This window comes from Megalops cyprinoides, chromosome 8 (assembly GCF_013368585.1).
Source record: "Megalops cyprinoides isolate fMegCyp1 chromosome 8, fMegCyp1.pri, whole genome shotgun sequence".
Taxonomy (NCBI): Eukaryota; Metazoa; Chordata; class Actinopteri; order Elopiformes; family Megalopidae; genus Megalops; species Megalops cyprinoides.
This window is the reverse complement of record NC_050590.1, coordinates 5,614,298-5,636,028: the sequence shown is the minus strand read 5'-3', so window position 1 is coordinate 5,636,028 and position 21,731 is coordinate 5,614,298. Positions and strand designations below refer to the sequence as shown.

Genomic DNA, 21,731 nt, shown 5'->3' with positions numbered 1-21,731 from the left:
TTTTACTGTCATCTCAAAACCTGTTGCGTCCAGACCAGAGACATCTCAGTCTGCCCCCCCCCCCCCCCCCCACTGTGGCCATGACTTACCACAGCACATTCCTGATATTTTTCCACCCTCCACTTGAAGAAAAAAAGAGAAGCAATTGCTGCTCATTTTCCCTTTCCTGTCGCCGTCTAAAACACCACTCAAAGCAGCCATGACGGGCAGGCCTCAGTGAACCCTGGGGATTGCGTAGCTTAGAGTGAGCCGCGTTTGTAGCGTTCGCACACATAGCAGGGGAGACATTAAAGAAACGTACCGTTTACGCTAAAGCGGTACACACAGAAGAGGAAGGGAGCCCCTAGAGGACATCTGCTGAAACAGTGGGAGGCATTTGTTTGAGCCGCGCATGGGAGTGACGTGCCGAGTCACCGAGAGGACAACAGCAGCGGGGGACCAACAGTGCGGGAATCGCAAGATGAGAGGGGTTTGATTTTTGTTTTTGGGCAAAAAAAAAAACGTTTGTCCCCTGTCAGAGTTTGTCTTTTGTCTGCCACCAAGAACTCCTCCAGATGTCACTAGCCGTCAATTTTTTTTTTTCCTCCTTCGCAGTGATCGGGAGGGACCCTAACAGACATGTAAGGTTCTTGAGCTGAAGGAGTGAAATCACTCTCTCTATGCAGCCTTCACTGGGGCTTCTGCTCCGGGGGCCCTGCCTCAATTCAGTACCTCCATCTGTCTCTGTTGACATCCAAACTTATCAAAGCTTCCAGTATTTCACCTTAGTGTTAGTGTCTGGTCCTTACTTGAAGAATTATTGGTATATTGAGCTTGACCTTTGCTAATATTATAACATTCTGTAGATTCACATGCTGTATATATTTAATTCTTTTACAAATGTCTTAAATGTTTGTTTAAAGTTATGCTTGTTGGTTATAAATCTGTTTTGCTTTTAGTTCATCGACCAGTCAGCTAAATTCTAATCTTGGGCTTAAACATTTCTCTGAAGCTCCTCGAAACCTTCTTGTCGCAGTCAGAGTGTTGACGTGTGAACGGTTGATGTGCTTACTGTACCTATATCACGCATATCACTTGTTACATGGGGTGTCTCCTGTCTGCTGCTTATCCTCCCATCTCTGTCGAGGAGTGTGACACGCTCGTTTGCCTCCTCGGGGACAGGGGAAAAGCAGCTCGCTCGTAATTAGTCTTTAACGGTTCTGTGCCGTCGAGCCCCTCCCCGTCCTCGTCTCTTGGGGGGGCGAGACGTGCACAGACTAGCCAACAGCGGTGCCGCCGTCGCAAGGCCTGATGGGTATGCTCTGTGTCCCGACCATGGCGCTCTCTGCTTGCAGTTTGAGGGAATCTATGAGCCGCTGGAGGCTGCTGCTGTAATTTAACAAGAACGGCCTGCTGTACCCGAGTGCCCCCCCCCCACCCCCCCGCAATGGCTTTGGCACAGACTTAGCTCATCTGCCAGTAAGACTAAATTGCATCAAACGGACTGTACTTTTTCTGCCTCTGCAAAGCAAACAGCACCTGGCTAATTGGCTACATGGCACTGTGTCACACGTGCATTTCAGCAAGTCCGCCCCCCCCCCCCCCCCCCCCCCCCAGCCAGTTGGGTGATCAAAGGGGGCATCCCTTGATTGCACTGGAAATATTGGCAATGGTTTTTGGAAGTGCGGTTTATTACATTTTGCTGTGTTGCCTTGTAACTAAGAAAAAGATTTAATTGAATTAGTATGTATTAGTCAATCGAGAGAGAGAGCAGTAGAAACCCACAGTGCAGCCAGCTAGCAGTTGAAAAAGAGTAGAGGAGAATACAGGTGGATTCCCCTAGAAGAGAAGACTCCCTTTTACTTTTGCAGAGTCCCCTGACACATCCTTGTCAGGGGACTCAGGGGACTCAATCAGGCTGACCTTATCTGCACCCTAAAAAGGCTAACCCTAAGAGGGGGAAAAAAAAGCTGCTTCAGAACTGAAAATACATGCTCTATGAGGCCGAGTTCCTCTAGCCTTTATGAAATATATTTCCTTTGACAGTGCTGTAACAAGTGTGCCGTTTATGTTTTCATTGTAGCTGACATGTGCCCTAGGAGAGACCACAGTTTGTAACGTAAATTTGATGAAAATGGTTTCCAGTTGCTGTCATCTTTCTGGAGGTCACATTAAGCCCTTGAATGGCTGACTTGAGTGACTCTGCCTCTCTGTTTCGGGGCATAACTCCAGTGGAGTAAGAGAATATGTGTGTGTGTGTGTGTGTGTGTGTGTGTGTGAGCGAGCGTGCGTGAGCATGCGTGCGTGAGCGTGCGTGCGTGCGTGTGTGAGCGTTCGCGTGTGTGTGTGTGTGTGTGTTCACTGTTAGCCTTAGGCAGGGGCATGGTTTAAAAGGAGCTGTGTTTCTGTGTGTGTGTGAGAGACTACATGTAAGCCTGTGTACCTACATATGTACAAGGGGCGTGTGTGTGAGCTTGCGTGTGTGAGCGTGCGTGTGTGAGCGTGCGTGTGTGAGCTTCCGTGTGTGAGCTTGCATGTGTGAGCGTGCGCGCGTGTGTGTGTGTGTGTGTGTGTGTTCACTGTGCCTTCCGCCCTCCCTGCTATCCCTGACTGTGTGAGGAGGACAGAGCAGCAGCTAGGTGGGTGCGGTGGTGAAAGCCTGTTTTTATGACATTTAATGACGGAGGGTCCTGAGGTCATCTGGTGAGACCTCTCTTATCAGCAGACTGCTTTCGCACACAGGCTCCTGGGTGTCCGTGGCATTGGGTTTGCCCTTAGCCCTGGCTGTGAGAGGACCAGGTGCATGCTGGGATGTGTTTATCTAATCTGACAGGGGAGCTGTCCCACCTTCCTTGTGGGAGGCCCCCAGGTGGCACCTCTGGGTGGTTCCCCCATTACGGAGCCCTTTCCTGAGGACGTCCTGTCTGTGGTCTGCGCCCCCCTGAATGTTTGTTACCCGGTTTTATGGCTGGGCAGAACCTGCAGAAAGATCGTTTTATTTTTGAGAGTTTCTGCGTATGCAGGAAATAACACCCCTTAATGGATGTTGCAGTGGCGTCATTAATTGCAGCATGGTTGGGCAAATATCTCATTATGTGAGTGTTGTGTGAGTGTTGTGTGAGTGCTGTTGAGATGTGCATCACCAGCACATGTTGCTCACACACACAGTGACTCACCTTACATTTCATAAATGAGCTGTTGAGGGTGTTAGAACCTGGGGGTCATGAACAGTACACATAATGAGCCTTCTGTACGTGAAGGGAGCTGTGACAATTAGAAGAATGGATGGGAAATGAGAACTACACACGGGTGCGCGCACACACACACACACACACATATGCACAAGCTTTGCTGAGATCCACCTCAGCTTCTCTGAGCATAAGGCCAGATTGCTCGTTTCCCAGAATGCACTACAGCTGGGCCCCATCTCCTCTGGCTGAGCTGCACGAGTGACATGTTCACCAGTTCTCAGCCAAGGTGTTAATGGAAGACAGGCTTTTAGGAAAAGTGGCTTTTCTTTTTCCAGCGTCAGTTTGCAGTTGAGGGTTTTCTGTTTTTGCACACATGACTCTGCGTGTGTCCAGCCTTGTTGGCTGCAAGCTGCACAACATGTGAAGCATATTAGAGCTGTGTGCTTGAAAGATGTGTTGTACTGCCGGGGGAGTATGCGGGGCGGCAGTGTAGCGTAGTGGTTAAGGAGCAGGATTCGTAAACCGAAAGGTTGCCGGTTCGATTCCCCACCGGGGCACTGCTGCTGTACCCTTGGGCAAAGTATTTAACCCACAGTTGCCCCCAGTAAATATCCAGTTGTATAAATGGATAACATTGTAAAAACCTGTAATTGATGCAAGTTGCTCTGGATAAGAGCATCTGCTAAATGCCAGTAACGTAACATAAATATAATGATATTGGCAGCCCTCTGTGCTTTGCCACAGTCCGACCGGTGCTGGAGGGGTTGCCCGCGCCAGTCCTCTGGCTGGCACCACCCGAGTTCTCACACTCCCGGGCGTCATGTCCCCTTCAGCCAGCTCCCTCTGATTTATTCATCCCAGCAAAGCCCTGCAATTTGCTCTTAAACACACGACCAGGCCTCCGGCTGCGTAAATCCTCCAGCAAAGGCTTTAAGCCCAGGCTGATGCGAGCGGGGCAACCAAAGGTGAGGCCCGCAGAACCTGTCAGGGCAAAGACACAGGGAGGAAAAAAAAGGAATAAGGCCTTGCTCTCACTCTGCTAACTCCTCTCCTCACGTACCACGCATCGATTAGCGGGTATCTCTGGGTCACATTGCCTTAACACCTTGTAATTAGCTCTTAATTAGTTTTCACCTGACCCTTTACAAGGCATTACTTTACAGTAGAGATTGCTGGGTGCTTAATAACCCATTAAAGGGTGTGTAGCGAAATGTTTTGGGGCAGGTGTATTGGTTTGGTATTGATTCATGAATAATTTGCGTTTAATGGTGTTTGTTGAGGGATGCTGATTCTTGAATAGCACCCTCTCCAGATGCCTATCAATAGTTAATCCTGACTGCAAGCATATGCCCCTCATACATATACCGCTCTGTCAGTAAATGGTTCATTAATAGTTGATTAAGTGCACTTCCATGTTACTGATGGTTTCATCAGTTCAAAGCAAGGCTTCCAGGAGAATGAATCCCAGCTCTGGGACTGTTTTACAGATGTCAGACTGAGGGGCCCGGAGTGTAAAATTTGGACCGAGTCTCACACTCACTCATTGTGATGTTTTAGTTAATGGCGTAAGTGACTGACCACAAGGGGGAATGATCCATCTCTGTCAACAGTTCCTCATGAGCAGTCCTTAACCAAGGGAATTACAGCTTTTTTGTTTTTTTTCCTCACTGTTCACTTTTTTTTCTGGCAAAGACCTCACACTCCGTGAGGCAGGCTGTCTCTTCAGAATCCCTTAATTGCTTGAACAGATAGTTGATGTAAATGCTGCTTAATGGCTTGTGTCATTGAGGGAGAACCACAGGAATGGAAAATAGGGCTCCTCATTAATGCATTTTACACAGACATAAATTTGAGGCGTTAGAAGGGAAGTAAACTATAATTCTTTGCCTTTTTATGTCTTAAGGGGAAGGTTAGTTAATGTAAAATTAATCGTTGGTGAAATTGCTCATGTAATACCCATTTAGTATTGCAAATATTTTTCCCACCGTTGATCAGTATATGTGTATACATTATATGTATACCTTTGTATATATCATGCTCAGGCAGTAAATTAAGTTCATGTTAGTGTCATGTGTAGTAGTGCAGATTGTGTGGCTGGCTACTCACAGTGATGTCACAAAGCCAGAGTCCCTGTCATTATGCTAAGTGGCTGCCCTCTCTGTTTCTGAAAATGAAGATAATGAATCGCTGATGTTGCACGAGGGTCATTTTTCATGTTGCTGGGTTCTTTTCGAGAGAAGAGGGGGTCAGGGATGTGCGGCGTATCAGGAACGTGTGTCATGCATTTAGGTTGTGTGGACGCTCTTGGCAGTAATAGTGACCCCAGAGATGAACAGTGGGCAAATTTCAGCCCTGTGGCCGGGTCCAACTGTAGATGAAATTCTTGTTTCTGGGCAGTGGTTACACTGCAGCAGGTTAACTAAAGGCCAGTTTGAGAGGCTGTGTTAGATGGCATTGGTCACCTGAGCTCTGCTAAGCAGGTCACTGGTTCAACTGTCTGACGTTGAAAGTTGGCCCCTCTTATATAGAAAAAAGAGAGAAAGTAAATTGGATGGTGGTGATTCAGTACCAGTGCTGGAGACCACTGACATACACAATGATGTAAGGGTAATAGCTATTGAAACCCCAAAATGCTTCAGTTTCCCAGAATTCCCCCAAAAGAGCTACTGAAACCCCACAATGCCCCCTCCCCCCCAGTAGAATTCCAGAGAAGACTACCGTGGAGGTTCTGCTCCTAATCTTCCCTGCTAGCTCAATAAATTTGTCAAACCTACCCCTTCCTATGTCATTGGCTCCAACATGGACCATGACCACTGGATCCTCCCCCGCTCTGGCCAGGAGCTTGTCCGCGCTCTCCTGGAGGTCTCCAACCTGGGCACCAAGCAGGCAACAGACCATGCGAGACTCCTTGTTGCGTCGAACACACTATGCTGTCTACCCCTCAAATGATTGCCATGGAAAGGCGATTTTAGAATGCTGGAGTCTGAGCATTTAAATCTGCTGTTGTGTGCTGACGTTGCCCTCCCCCGCTACCGTTTGTAGTTTGTCTGGTTTGGTTTTGTGTTGAAGGCTGTGACTGGGCCTGCATGTTAGCCTGCCTTGTACCAGTCTGTTTGCATCAGCTTCATTTCCTGTCCTGGTTATTTCATTGTAATTTTAGTTGTCTTGTGTTTTTTTTTTTTTGAAGTTTTATTTATTTATTTCTGTTGTGGCTGGCTTTTTTTGTTACGTTGTGTTTTTTTCTGTTTTTTTTTTTTTGTCTTCCTTTGTTTCGCTTTCCTTTCCTTTCCGTTTCTGTACATTTTTGCTCCCCCCCCCACCTCGCTCCACCTCCTACCCCTCCTTTGCTCCCCCTCCACTCCTCCCCACCCTAGATGTTGCTATCCCTACACCCTCCCCCACCTCACTGACCAGTGCTACTGCTGACCATGTAGCGCCAGGCACCAGTGGCAGTGGTGGCCCCGCCCCCTCTGCTCCGCGGGACGTCATGGCCTCGCTGGTCTCCACCCGCTTCATCAAGCTCACCTGGCGGGTACCTGCCGAGACCCACGGGGACAACATCACCTACTCGGTGTACTACGGCATGGAAGGGACCAGCAGGTAGGCCACACCCATGGTGCCATCGTAGTTCTTGTAGTTGTTATGTCACGTGATGTCACTTAACTCATTCATGATGGATGCTGTCAAAAAGAAGGGCAATTTAGCTTATTTAGTTTACATATTTGCAAATTTAGTTTATGTGCACTCCTAAGGCAGGCCTGGTTATATGGGGGTGTTCAGGGGTGCATTGCACCCCCAGATGCACCTCAGTGCACCCCCAGTTGTCTCCTTATACCCCGATGTCTACATAGTATTTTGTGCACCCCCGTGGATTGCAGTTGCACCTCTTTATATTTTCTCACAGGCACTGAGCCTGTGGTACGGATTCTAAACAGTTTAGTCCGTATCACGTACAACTGATTTTACTTGTTTTTTCCTTATTGTAAAATGAAGTGTGGTTGACTGTAGATGTCACTTTTTTTTCTTTCCTGGCTGTGGCTTGAATTTCCTAACAGAAAGTTGAGTGTTTGATTTGTTTGTTTGCTGTAACCTAACCCTAATCATCAGGTATTTCCTTCGGCATAATGGCCTCAGCAGCCCTGCTAGTGTGTGCTAATGAGGGAATGCGAGAGGAGGAAGTCTGATGCGCGGTGTTGCTATGTAACAGGGAGCGAATACAGAACACCAGCCGCCCTGGGGAGTTGCAGGTCACCATCCAAAACCTCATGCCCGACAACAAGTACGTGTTCCGTGTGGTGGCGCACAACAGGAACGGCCCGGGCGAGAGCTCCACCCCCCTCAAGGTGGCCACCCAGCCAGAAGGTGAGGACCGCCCTCAAAGAGCGTTTTCGCGCAACCCTCGCCGACCAGCACCAGAGCTCGCGGGCGTCCAGGGAATGTCTCCGAACTGTCCACAGGCGCCTCCTCTGTCAGTGAGGGAAAACATTGACTTTGTTTGTGTATATTTGGCCAGCCAGCATGGGTATATTTGTTTACTCCACGGTCCAGCATGTTAAGTAAACTGGAAACACCAGTGCGTGGAAGATCAGGGAACAGGGCCCCTATATTGCGCCTCTGAATCAGTCTGAGGAAGTGTGTGGGAGGAATGGTAATTTACTAACTCCTCACAAGGTCTCCTTTTCAAAATTGTTCAAATTCCGCACATCAACCAACTCCCCCCCCCCCATCGCATGTGTGAAATTTACAGCGATCGCTACTTCTTTACTCCCATACATAGATAAACAAAAGCCAAAAGCGCTTTTTTTAATCTCCTTTTGAAGTGGGTAGAGGCAGGGAGTCTGGTCGCTCTGGGCAGCCCACCAATGAGTGGCCCTCCTTCATTCATCTCCGTAACGTGGCTGCTTTCTGGGTCAGCTCCTCCGCCCGCGGTGTCCTTGGCGACAGCCGGGCACGCTCGCTTAATAAAGCGTGCCAGCATGAGCCAGGCATCCAGGAGGGGTGTCGGGAGCTGCCCGAGTGTCTGACAGCCATATTGCCCAGCTCCCACATTATGAATGAGGGCTGCACAACTGACCTGGTTCCAGGACCCTACCTGGGGCAGCGGCATGGGTGTCGTTACACACACGATCACACACACACACACATACACCCCTTATACATATGTAGATACACAGGCTTACATATAGATGCAGACACACGCACACACACCCTTATACATGTGTAGGCACACAGGCATGCATGTAGTCTCTCACACACACACACACACACACACACACACAGAAACACAGCTCCTTTTAAACCATGCCCCTGCCTAAGGCTAAGGCTCTTGCTCAAGGTTACAGAGAATTGCCCTGTCTAGGAGTTGAACCTGTCACATTCTGGTTGTAAGCCCTATTCCCTGATCAGCATACCTCACTGCTGCCTGTGTGTGTCTGCAAAACCCCAGAAATGCAGGGCCTGACTCTCCACTCTCCATCTAAGGTTTTAGGGAAAAAAAAAGAGCCGTTACGCTGGAAACTGTTTGAAAAACTGATTTGTCAGGGTGTTTTCTATCTGCAGAGAGATCAGACATTATAATTGTATTCGAATTTGGATTACAGTTTTCTCCTTTTTTCCTTCAGTGTAACGTAAAGCACCATGGAAATAACAAGTCGTGGAAGGTCACCGAAGGAAAGGGGCTTGCAGTTCCAAAACTAAGCAGGAAAAATCAGTTGTTGTTAAATTTGTGCTAGAAGTTTTTTTTTTTTTTGCTCCGTAGTAAGATCAGATGCATCTCGCTTTGTCCTTAAAGCTCAGGTGAAACCAGTGTGACATTCTCAGAGAGGGCCTCTCTTTGGCTCATCTGTTGAATGGAGGTAACCGGGTCTTGCACCTGGGGACTCTGTCTTGTGCTCCACGCAGCCACCAGAGATCCTAATTGAATGCAATGATTCATGACCCTGTAGAGCAAACAGAAGTTAAGCACCATAACCCTGCTTTTCAATCCTCCCTGCTCTGCTAACCAGACCTAATTAAAGAAAAACTTCAAATAAATTCTTCTGTAAATGAAGCAGAAAGCTGGCCGCTCTGTCAGACTGCAGCTGCGCTCTGCCAGTTTTTTGGTGGGTGTTTGCTGGAGCAGGGTATTTTTTATTTTTTTTTTTTTGCATAGTGGTGATCTGGACAGGCTCCAGGTTTGGCCCCCTATAATGGCAAAAGCAACCCTCTGTGCATTTCCTGTTGAAAAGAGCACCCCTGTGTGCCATTTGGAATCGGAGGGAAAGTTTTGTTGTTGAGGGTTTTGGGGGCGAGGCGTGTGTTAAAAGGAACCGGCGTGAGAAACCCCCCCACAGCCTGCGAAAAATGTCCCTGCACTTGACTGCACCATTTCCCATCTGGGTGTCACCAGGCCCAATATGGCGGGTTCCCGTGAAGAGTGCCGGGAACCTTACTCTCTTACGAGAAAGCATGAGCGGTTTGGAGGCTGGCTACGGCGCAGCGTTAGCCAGCCCCCAGATAGAAATGGAGATTGATAAACCCTGGAAAGACATTTATTTTGTACGTGTCCATAATTGAGACATTTCAGTGGCAGCACAGTGGAATACTCGCACAGTAGGTCCCGGTTCTGGCTGCGGGGCGAGCACGTTGTGTGCCTTAGCCGCAATCTTTTAGGAATTGAGGAATAATTAGAGAAGAGTTTTTTTTTTCGTGCTATTAATAATGGGGATATCGGTCTGGCAGGAGCCGCTTGTAATTGTCCCACGTCCCCTTTGCCATTTGCAGTCCAAGTGCCGGGGCCTGCCCCCAACCTGCAGGCTGTGGCCAGCTCCCCCACCTCCATCACCATCAGCTGGGAGGTTCCGCTGACGGGCAACGGCGAGATCCAGACCTACAAGCTGTACTACATGGAGAAGGGCATGGACAACGAGCAGGTGAGATCACAGTGGGGGGGGGGGGGGGGGGCGGTGTCATGGCCGCAAGGACACACAAATGGTGCCACGCGTGAGCTGAATGTGAAAACACTTCTCTGCAGTTTAGAGCTTTCAGTCTGCAGCATGTGTACCATAGCGGTGAGGAGCAGGGCTGGTAACCAAAAGGTTGCCAGTTCGATTCCCTGCCGGGGCACTGCTGCTGTACCCTTGGGCGAGGTACTTAAACCAGAATTGGCTCAGTAAAAATTCATCTGTATTAGATGGATGAAACTGTAACCTATTTAAGTGGATTTGGATAAAAGTGTCTGCTAAATGGCAATACTGTAATGTAATTTTTTTTTTTTTTTATCCGCCCACACCTTCCAAGGACAGGGTTCTGCCTTTGAAAGTTTGTTTTCAAACGGCAGGCATTTTTGTGTGTGTGTGTGCACGCACGCGCGCAGGAGTTCAGACATTCTCAGTCAGGCCTCCGGGTGACCAAGGCGGGAGAGAGAAAAAGGCAGTCGGCCTGAGAAAGGGAGGCGGTGTTCTGCTCTGACCCCCCCCCCCCATACACACAACAGAGTCACTCTGCCTTTGACAGAACAAGAGGCTGTGTGCCGTTAAAGAGCTTTTAATATGATAACAGATGATATTGCAGGGAGCCTCGCAGTAATGATGTGGAGCAGGGGGCGAGAGGGCAGGATTGCAGAGCAGAGGTTGGAGTAATTGGTTTTGTGTGCGGGGAAGGGGGAGGGCGGGGTAGGGTCGGGGGGTGGGGGGCAGGGCAGGGACAGTGAGCAGTGGTGCAGTATTCAATCAGTCCCTGTGTTTGCTGGGTGGAAGAGGGGGGGCGGTATGGGGAGAGGGTGGTGCCATGTATTAATTATTTAAGGAAAATTGTGTAGAAAAAAAATAAACAGGCTCAAGGGAGATGTTATGATGCCTGCGCTGAGGTGGAGAACGAGCCGATTGCCACCAGTAGATCCCCTGCACACACTGGGTAACAGCTAACAGGGGGTCTCATTTTTAATTATTCACTGCACCTGCTTATGAATATCATTTCCCAAAGGTGTATCGTAAAAAAAAAAAAACATGCTAAGAGACAACATGAGGGCTAGATCATAGGTTAATTCCTTCTTTCTGCTCTTCCTCTTAGGATATTGACGTGTCCGGTCTGTCCTACACCATGACCGGGCTGAAGAAGTACGCTGAGTACAGCTTCCGGGTGGTGGCCTACAACAAGCATGGACCCGGGGTATCCACCGAGGATGTGGTGGTGCACACCTTATCAGACGGTGAGGGAGGGAAAATGACTCAGGAGCAGTGCTTTGATTCTAATTTCGCCTGACCTTATCAGACGGTGATGGAGGAAAAACTGACCCAGGAACAGCACTTTCATTCTCATTTTGCCTGGCCTTATCAGATGGTGAGGGAGGGAAAATGACTCAGGAGCAGTGCTTTGATTCTAATTTCGCCTGACCTTATTAAACAGTGACGGACAAAAAACAGACCCAGGAACAGCTGTTTCATTCTAATTTTGCCTACCTTATCAGGAAGAGAAGCAGGAAAAAGTGACCAAGGAACAGCTCTTTGACTGTAATTTTGCCTAGTTGAAACAGACCTTCATGTTCATGGGAGGTGGAAGGCCACAGACAGAATAGCAGTGAGTCAGACTACAGTGTTAGAAAGCAGCACAGAATGCATGTAGGCCAGTGCAAATGTTCTGCCATCATAAAACATTTGGAATAAAAAAGCCACCATGACAATAGCTTGGCATCCCCCTCCACCAATACACACACACACACACACACACACACACACACACACATACACATGCACGTACACACACACCAAATACAACCATCACCGTCCTTGTTCGTTGAATCCTGAGCGGTGACAGGGCTGGTTTGGCATCTGGGGGATGATGGACTGTCAGGTTTTTGGTCCGGAGGCTGCTGTAGAGCCGCGTAGGTAACTGGGGAGCCCCGGAGGAAGACGGGGAAGATGTGGCAGATGATATTCCAATCAAACACTTGAGTGGTTCGATATCGCTCGTGTTCATCGGCTGCGCTCCGAAAAACAAAAGGAGCGTAAACAGGATAATGAAGTGAATCTTTATTAATGACCCACCCTGATGAGCAACCCCCCCCCCCCCCCCCCCAAAAAAAAAAAACTACCACCACCACACCCCCCCGCCTCCTTATCTCAGGGGCCCTCTTCCCAAACGGCGCTGGGCTCTTTGTCAGAGTGACAGAGCTGTCTGGCTCTCTGTGGAAGCTGCTGCCGGCCATGTTTCTTCCCCGCCACGCTCAGACAGGAGGACAGGGTTCTGCCCAGAGCCCGCAGCGTTCCTCCGCAAGCGGCTCTCCTCCCTGCAGTCAATCACTGATCTGCTTTCTGACCAGATGGAAATGTCAGCGAAGCGAGCGATTTTCACCGCTCTTGTAACAAAATGGGAATAGGAGTCAGTGCTCTGTGAAGTAGCTTGTTTTGTGTGTGTGTGTGTGTGTGTGTGTGTATGTGTGTCTGTGTCTGTGTGTCTGTGCGTGTGTGTCTGTGCGTGTGTGAGACAGAGAGTGAGTATGTGTGTGTGTGAATTCGTGAGTGTGTGAGTGTGCGTGTGAACGCCCGTGCGTGTGTGTGTGTCAGTGTGAATGCGTGTAAGTGTGCATGTGTGCATGTGGCATGTTTCTGCACCTGCTCAGACATTTTGAATGTCACACCACTCTACTGTATGTTACGGTTTTGGCTGTTTACTGACTTTGTTCTCGTTCTGAAACCCACAGTGCCCAGCGCTCCCCCGCAGAACCTCACTCTGGAAGTGCAGAACTCAAAGGTAAGACTCATTTGGGAAGGCAGAGAGAGAGCGTTGCCATTACAATCGACAGTGGTACCTGCAGGACTTATTTGGTATAGATTCAAAGTCGATGCGGCGCTCGGACGGCTGTAGGTCAGTAAGATCCCTTTGTGTGTGACTCCGCTGGCGAGTTCCTCGGTCGGGGCATCCGTGATTGGAATTTAAAAGCATATTGATCAGGCCTTCTGGATGTAAAGCACCAAATGCCCAGAAGGTTTGTCTTCCCCGCCACTCAGGTCTCTTCTTCTTCTTCCTCCTCTCATCTGTCTGCTTTTCTGCAGTTCAGAACTTTTCAGAACCCCATTTTCAGTGCGCAGGAGCTGAAAACCGCCAGCTGGCTGCAAATATTTAGAATTCCTGTTCACACAGATGAGCCTGCCCATTGCAGATCTATACTGTTGACTGATCTAAAGCAAACACACGTGCTTACATACACAGAGAATACTCCGGTTCCCTGTCTGTCTGCCGTGAATGATTCCAGATTCAGGGGGAAAAAAAAAAAAAAAAACGTCTCCAGGTGCAAATTTAGAGACACAACTGTGGTTGAATTTGCAATTAATTTGTGATTCTTGTCAGCCCTAGCTTTGTTATAGTTTCCATACAAAGGCTCACTTTTTTTCATGGCTTTTAATGTGCATACCTCTCTGGCTGGTGTAGGAGTGCTGTGGGGGTGGAAGGAGTCCTAAGGAAGGAGATACTGGTGTCCAAAAGGCACCATTGGAGCATCGCTCCTCTTTCCTTTTCCTCTTTATTATCACAACTAAACAAATATAGCACCCCCAACCCCCACCACCCCCAAGCCCAGCCCCTCATCGCCCCATCCCACCTTCCCTTGTGATTTTTAAAGTCAATTAACATCATGTTTTCCAGATTTGGGAACAATGGAAAATGCTTAACGAGTTAAACTGGAACGAGGAAAAAATGGAAATAAACTAATTGATCACACTTAGCACAGATTTAATTTGCTCAGTTCCCCTGACTCGGGCAGAGAGAGAAAGAGAGAGAGAGAGAGAGAGAGAGTCTGTGGGTACCATTAATTAAGTCCTCTCCCACACTGAGCCCCCCAACCCACCTCCCCCTCCCCCCCCCACCTCCAGCTCACCACTGCGCCTGCTGCTGTAGCACTGCTTCCATTTATAACGCTTGCCCTGCAGGGAGCGCCGTACGCACCGGGCCCGTTCCAAAGACCTTATTTATTATTCATTTATTTATTCATGCCCGGCTTTATGGCTCTCCTAATGGTCTTTGCAGTGCGGCGCACGTAAACATATGTATGTTTCACGAAGACGGAGGCCGCGGTGGCTTTTCAAAGTCACTTGAGGGGTACTGTGGCGAAGATGGCCGCTTTGTCACGGGCCGCTGACACCGCCGTCAGGCGGCATTTCCATAGTTACCGCTGCAGAATCCGTTTCAGAGCCCCCGTGAGTGATAGAAATGCCCACCACTTTTTTCTTGCGTAAAACATCACCTCACAAAGCAGGGAACAGGTGCCACCTGTTGTTTTGTGACATGATCGTTTTTTGTCTTTTTGTGTCGTCATTTAGTAGGTTTTTAACGAGTACAGTGTGTAAACTTTGTTGTAACTCCACCTTTCTGGGATTTTTAATTAGCAATTATGAAATTTGACTTCTGGCCCTGTGAATCTTACAGAGGGATTCTGTGAGATTTTTGATGGTTGATTAAAACATGTTAGTGCCTCCTAGGTGAAACTAAATGATCAGAATGAGGGCTGCTGTGATATGGAACAGCCTGACACACCCCAGTGAATCATCTCCCTGGCAACCAAGCCAGTGTAGAGATGCTAAAACATGGTCCTTCCCTTTTCGAATTCAAGGAGCCTACTTGTAACCACTCAGTGACTGTGTGCTTTTCTGTGTGCCGTCTGGTAAAAGTAAGGGGAGCTCTGAGAGTGGGAATGGCAGTACATCTGATTTTATTCCCCACCTTATTCCCCGACGTTAGAGTGTGATGGTGCGGTGGCAGCCCCCACCCCCTGGAACCCACAACGGGGAGATCATCGGCTACAAGATCCGGTACCGGAAAGGGGTTCGGAAGAGCGAGGCAGCCGAGACCACGGGTGGCACCCAGCTCTTCCAGCTCATCGACGGTGAGTCCCCCCTTGTTACATCAAAGGACCCAATCAGAAAAGGCCATTCAGCCAATCAGAGCTCCTCATCCTGCCTGTGGTCTGGAGCGTTTGTGGCACTGTGTCCCATCAGCCATCTCTGCCTCATTTCAGTACCAGTGTGTCTCTTAAGCCCAAAACCCATACAGGCTTGGTTTTGAGTTCTGTCTTGCTTTGCCCAGACCTCTCCTCACAAACGTAGGCAGCAGCCCAGCCTGTAACACTCCCAGTGTTTTTCATCAGATTCCTCAGATACAACATCGCTACTGAAGTAAAGACTACTGAGGGGCCCGGCAGTGCCACTGAAACTGGGAGCACCATTAAATTTTAAATGCCATCTCAGCAACTTCTACATCGGCATCACGTTGCGTGTGGCATCAAAGAGAATTTGCACTTAAAAGTTGATGCTGATTATATTTGGGGTGAAAAGAGATGTTTGTTGGTTCAAAGCCGTTTAGCCAGAATTTGAGCCCTCAGAGGAAGAGCTTAGTTTTAGGGGTGGTTTTTTTTATTTTATTTTTTATTTTTCTCTCCCGGCACTGGCTCCAGGGCCAGCTGAGGGCGGGAAAAGACGCCATTTGCATTTAACGTACAAACAGAAGTAAATGAGATTCTTATTAACATTTTAAAGAAATTACCAGCTACCACTTCCTGTTCAAAAGACAGTGGGTCCGTCCCCGCTGTTTCCACGTTCCAAAGCAGGCCCCTGGCAGAGTTCTGACTGGAGACGCGTTTGAAAGCGCCTGCCAAACAGGATTCCGCTAGAGATTGTGCTGTTTGTTGTCAGTGGTGAGGTAGCCCGTGTTGGCTTAACTGGAAATGAAGTGTAGACGAGTATGTGTGATTCCTATCACAGCGGTGTCTTAATCAGTTGCAGTCAGTCTATCGGTTGCAAAGTGCATCGAGCTTAAAAGCAAACTAGCACAGCTGCAGAATCGCTCTTTTTTTTTTTTACAAGATGTCTCTCTCTGGACAGAATGATTGATTTGCCCTTACTTATGTACATAAATATTCTGTGAAATGAATATCTTCTTGAAGTATTGTGCCTTGAAATATTTATTGAAACTACAGGCAGGCACGGGTCCCATTTGACGGGAAGACCATAGATAGCAGCCTGCTTAGCCATCGCAGGGTAACTTTCACTGGGTATATGGCTGCTGTAGACCAGAACTAAATACTATTAAGTGATCATAAAGGGGCCAGCATTTTTCTCTCATGAGCAGAAGGAAAATGCACAGACATGGCATACCACCTCTGTCTTAAACCGTCACAAGTATCTGTCTTTAGAACAGTGAATGTGTTTTCAGTGAAAGAAAGGAAGATTGATACAGCACGTTTTTTGGTGTGAATTGGAAGACGTATTTTGAGTGTCCGGGTTTCTGTGATGTTGACCTCGGCGAATCTTGGTTGCAGGTCTGGAGCGTGGGACGGAGTACACGTTTCGAGTGTCGGCCATCACGGTGAACGGAACTGGCCCCGCCACCGAGTGGGCCTCTGCCGAGACCTTCGAGAGTGATCTGGACGGTAAGGCGTCGCGGACACGCCCCGACAGTCTGTGGATGCTGCGTAGCACTTAAATCCCCGCTAAAACATTGTAAATATTAAACACATTCATATCAGATTCTTTCAGATTAAAATTATATGTGCTGCTCATGAAAAATCAACAGTGACATACGTGGTAAAACACAACAGACAGATCCCGACAGACATGATTTGGCCAGTCTGAAAACAGCAGAGCACTTACCCTACTATTAAAATATTGTAAATATTTTAAAAATTCAAATCACACTCTCTCAATTTAAAAAAAAAAAAAGTCTGCTCCCCTCATTAAAAATGGCCAAAAAGGTTTGGAACTTGATGTTCAAAAAAAAAACAAAAAAAAACAAAGGTGCTATGATGAGGTTTCCAGAAAGACATTATTATTGTAACGCCTGCATACTGTAGGAACTGAGCGTTGCTGCAGTCCTTTGGGAGAATCCCAGCAGGGTTGCACCGGGCTGATTCCTGGCCCTACTGCTTGGCTACGACACGCACAGGGCCTGTTCCTAATGCTGTCGCTGACACTGAAATATTCCCTCCCCTCCGTGGGCAGAAATGTTAAGTCTCCCTTTATTACACCGCTGTGCGGTCTCTCTGCTCTAACAAAAGCCTGGTCCGTTGCAGTGCATCTTTTCCTACTGCTGCTGCAGTCAGCTGTTCCTCGGCGCGGAGGACTCGCAGGCCAGAATTCAATCAAGGCAGAGAAATGAGACTCTCAAAACGGCCATTTGTTCACAAAACGTATACGATGTATTGTTTTTTCTCATTCAATTGATTTTCAAGGGCCTGTTTCTTCTGAATCTCTCTCCATTCTGCCAGCCAGTGGTAGTGTCATTTCTCTCCTTCCAATTTGCAGATCAAAGAATGTCTGTCTGTGATTTATCTGTGTTTAATCAGTTTTCAAAGCAGACTCTAGCTTTGGCTCCTCAGAAAAAATAAACTGAGAAATAGGATTATGTAATTATGTTTTGGCTGATTAGGATGTGTACAGTATATTGGCTTAATAACTTTGCCTATTTTACATTCATGATGCAGACCAAAAGCCTTAGCCGGCTACAGAACATTTTAACGTTAAATTACGGTGATTGACCAGCAGTTAATCCACACTGACAACTTGTATTAGTCGAGATGGTAAAAAGCAAGGTTGAGTTTGACAGAAACATTTCTCACAAGTACTTATGTCCTAGTTTATCTTTTTTTACTTATTAAATCACTGTGCAACAAATCGGGCTCTGTTTGAAATAATGGACTAATTTAAAGTTCCAAAGTCCAAGGCTTTTTAGGAAATTGCCAGTTCAACTCCATCATCTATCAAGAAATTCATTAAAGCAGAGCAAAGCTATTTTGTAGAAATACCATATAACTAATGAATTTATATAGAAATGACCATGAAATAAGTGCCGCCGTGTATCTGTGTACCGTTCTCTGAGAATTAAGATGAGACAAATAACTTGCAGAAAAACGCACAGAGTCTGATAAAAGTGGGCCAAATTGATTTCTCTGCCATTGCTATACTTTGCGTTTCATGAAAGCGGATTTTCTAATTCAATCGCTTGAAAAGAAGTGCACCTTTAATAACAGCCTGAGATAAAAAAATATATATATATGTCATAAGCATATGAAAGTTTACCGTATATGGAACAGATGTCGTCAACGTTAATGTTTGCAATTCTGGTGGAGAGAGAAACTAAGCCGTCGAGACAGGTAAACATTCGCGCTGAATTTCTGTCGCTGCTCGGAATGTCTGATTTAACGAGAGGCCTGGTCGCCTTGGATTTCATACCCGTATAAAAGCCCGGCGCTCGTGGCGGTGGAGCAGTTTGCTGCACGAGTACGGTGTGGGGCAGGTGTGGTCCGTCGAGCTCCCGCTGGGCTTTCCCGGGGGAGCTGCTCAGCCTCTGGCATAGTTTACTGTACAGCCATAAATGTCAGTCTTTCCATATTCTCGCTGCCTGCACCGTAAGTGTGTTTGTGGAGCCCTACACCGCAGGAGTGCCATGAATCGAGTCCTGTGCATTACGCTTTTGCTCCCTCAGACAGAATGGAGCTGTGCTCACAGCGGCCGTAGAAAGCACCCTGCGCTTAGCGGGGGGGGGGTTTGGCTTAGGGTTCCTGTAGCGAAGGGCGAGAGCAGTCACCCCATCCAGACTCGAACCCGGATCGACAGGGTACCAAACTGCAGCTTTGACCAGACTCATTGGTATGCCAGTCAGAGCGCATACTCAGCTGTAGTGACAGCACTCACAGTCACAGTTCCCTCTGGTAGTACAGCGGACCTCATGTCCTTCCGGCGTGGTGTGTTTCAGAGACCCGAGTTCCCGACATCCCCAGCTCCTTGCACGTACGGCCGCTGGTCAACAGCATCGTGGTGAGCTGGACGCCGCCAGAGAGCCAGGACATCGTGGTGCGGGGCTACACCATCGGCTACGGCATCGGCAGCCCCCACGCCCAGACCATCAAAGTGGATTACAAACAGCGGTACTACAGCATCGAGAACCTTGGTGAGCAATGGAGCCCCGCTCACCGCGACTCAGATTAGGAGCAGAATGGGGGTGGGAATACCAATGGTATTTCTAACACAAATGTCTGTTTTTCCATTTAATACTCATTGTACAGGGAGGTCCCCTTGACTTAGGACTGGCCAAGAAGGCAGCCCGTGTGTTAATAAGCACAATAATGTTTCAAATAATCATGTCAAATCACAGCCTAAAAGCGGTTCAGAACAATTCATTTTTACCCTAATAACACGTACACTCTTCCTCTAACAGGTTTTGTAACCTGCTTTTTCATTGGTCGAAGAGGGGAGAATGTACTTCTCTTAAGTGTATTCATCACTCTGAAATTCTGAGTTAAAGCCTCAATCCAAAGCAAATCTTACTCCTTCTGATCAGCAGAGTTCAGGTCTGCACAGCCACTCATGCAGTGCACCGAATTCAGAGGTCGGCAATGGCTGTAAAAGGGCACTCCGAGGCTGTGCTTGATATTTGCTGGAAAGTTAGACAGGTGTTTATTGAGGTAACTCCCCTGTGTCGTTGACCCTGTGTTTGCGGTGTGTAGTGACACAGGTGATGCAGCGTGGATGTTGTGTTTGTTCCTTGTGCTGTTTATGGGGTGTTCAGTCCTTGTGAGATGGGCTACATTATTAACGGAGCCCCATGCTGCTATCCTGTCCCCTAGGGCTGGGGAGAAACGCTGCTACACCACCCCCTGCTCTAATTAAACACAGAGGAAGAAAAAAATGTGCATAATTGAAGTTTTCCATAATTCACTTTATTACACAAGAAAAAAAAATCAATAATGGTGTTTAAATATGCGCCTTTGCCAAGATGATTAATTTGGAAAGAGGTCTCGGTGGAGCACAGTCTCGATTAACAGGATGATTTCCTCTCTCTCTCTCTCTCTCTCTCTCTCTCTCTCGCTCTCTCTTTCTCTCTCTCTCACCCATCATCAGATCCAAGCTCACACTATGTGATCACGCTGAAGGCCTTCAACAATGTGGGGGAGGGGATACCTGTGTACGAGAGCGCCATCACCAGGCCCCAGTCAGGTATGACATCCAGCCAAGGGAGGAGGGGTCCTGGGTGAGCCCATTGGCCACTGAACGCCAAAGGTCACAGACCCGTTCTCTTCAAAAATTGGAGACTGCAGCATGTTACTCTTTTGTGGAGGAAGGGGACAGCTGTGCACTGAGGGATGCACTGCCCTGTCCCTTTTCATCCTGAATGCTTCTGAATACATGTGTGAAGGGTTGCCTCACCGATGCCAGTTTGTCTTTACATGTGTGGTTTTTTGCTAGTTAAACTTCAGGCACTTGGTTAAGTGGCGTTATAGAATTCACTGTCGAAGTCAGCGAATTAGAAGCTTGGCTTTTTTGTAACTTACTCGAACTGTGAAACATGGCACCAAGCTCAGAATGAGTGAATACACCAGTGTATTCACTGGCATATTGGTTGCTACACAAAATGCAATGTTCACTTATATTTGCACTGAGAAGAGGACTCAGGAGGAGAGGCTCACTCAATCTTGTATTTGCTTGGTAGATCTATTGTATTGAATAGGATAGAATGTAAGTTGTTTTGTTAAATGCACTTTGTACTGGTGTTCGGGAAGTCACTATGGATAAAAGCGTTCACTAAATGACAAAGTGTACGTGTAAGTGTAAATGTAGATCTCCCCTTCCTTAGATTGAAAGCAAGCCCCAATATTACCCACCATACATGCAGGCAGATTCTGCATCCTGAATCCTGTCGTTTGTCTCAAAAAAACTAAGCTTCGCCATTCCTGAAAGTACAAATTGTCTGCGGCAGGGAAGAAATGCAGATTTGCCGATGAGGTTGTGATGATACTGGACTTGGTAGAAAGGGTAATTCACAGTTTGGGGGGTGATCACACCACCCCCTGCGCTGCTAATGCAAAGTGCTTTGTGGTGATGACAGAAAGTCACAGTGACATGTGTACTTCCGTGCAGAAGAGGGTTCTAAAGATGGAGCGTTGAAGAGGGAGAGGAAAAGTCTTAACACCAAGGCTTCCTCCTGCTCTCTTTGGACTTTTATATGATCGTCTCTGTGATGGTTCACACCCCCTACCCCCTACTGTGTAAATATTAAAGCCTCCTTAAGTGGTCCATGACATTTCAACAAGTGCACCAAATAGCCTAGTAGTGTAATGGTCGGAGTTCTTCTCAGCAAGGGGTAAATGCACAGGCATGGCTAGGTCAGAAATCAACAATCTGAAAAAAGGATATGGGAGGGGAAAATAGGAACAAATGTAGTGTTTTTACCATACGTCGGTTATCAGAAATGTATGATTACGTGACAAACTGTATATGAAAAAATACCTTATTTGGTTAAAAGAATGACAATTTTGTTACAGCGGTGCCTCAGCGTGAGTTTACCAGAAGATATTCATAATGCATGTCTGTGGTTCACATTTTATCGACATTGAAGAGTGGATTTGCTCAAGAATATTGCTTGGCTTTCAGAGCTGATCTGATGTTATTGTATTTTCAACAAGACTTTGACTCGCATTCCGTATGGTTGAAGAAGGAGGGAGGGAAAAAAAAAAAAAAATCTTGTCAATGATGTAGGGATTTTCACTGTGTGTAGATATATTCACTTTGTAGGACTGGCTGAGACGCTTATGCCTAC

General features: G+C 47.5%; 1 protein-coding gene across 1 annotated transcript in view; it reads left to right on the top strand.

The window, feature by feature from the left end:
• Nucleotides 1-21,731, top strand: part of LOC118781778 (neogenin-like) — a 179,221-nt gene that overhangs the window by 140,379 nt on the left and 17,111 nt on the right. Inside the window, exons 8-16 of the mRNA XM_036534847.1 lie at nt 6,545-6,770; nt 7,378-7,532; nt 9,933-10,081; nt 11,220-11,358; nt 12,850-12,899; nt 14,883-15,027; nt 16,459-16,569; nt 18,891-19,085; nt 20,036-20,131. Coding sequence (XP_036390740.1) covers nt 6,545-6,770; nt 7,378-7,532; nt 9,933-10,081; nt 11,220-11,358; nt 12,850-12,899; nt 14,883-15,027; nt 16,459-16,569; nt 18,891-19,085; nt 20,036-20,131 — 1,266 coding nt within the window. The remainder of the gene's footprint in view (nt 1-6,544; nt 6,771-7,377; nt 7,533-9,932; nt 10,082-11,219; nt 11,359-12,849; nt 12,900-14,882; nt 15,028-16,458; nt 16,570-18,890; nt 19,086-20,035; nt 20,132-21,731) is intronic.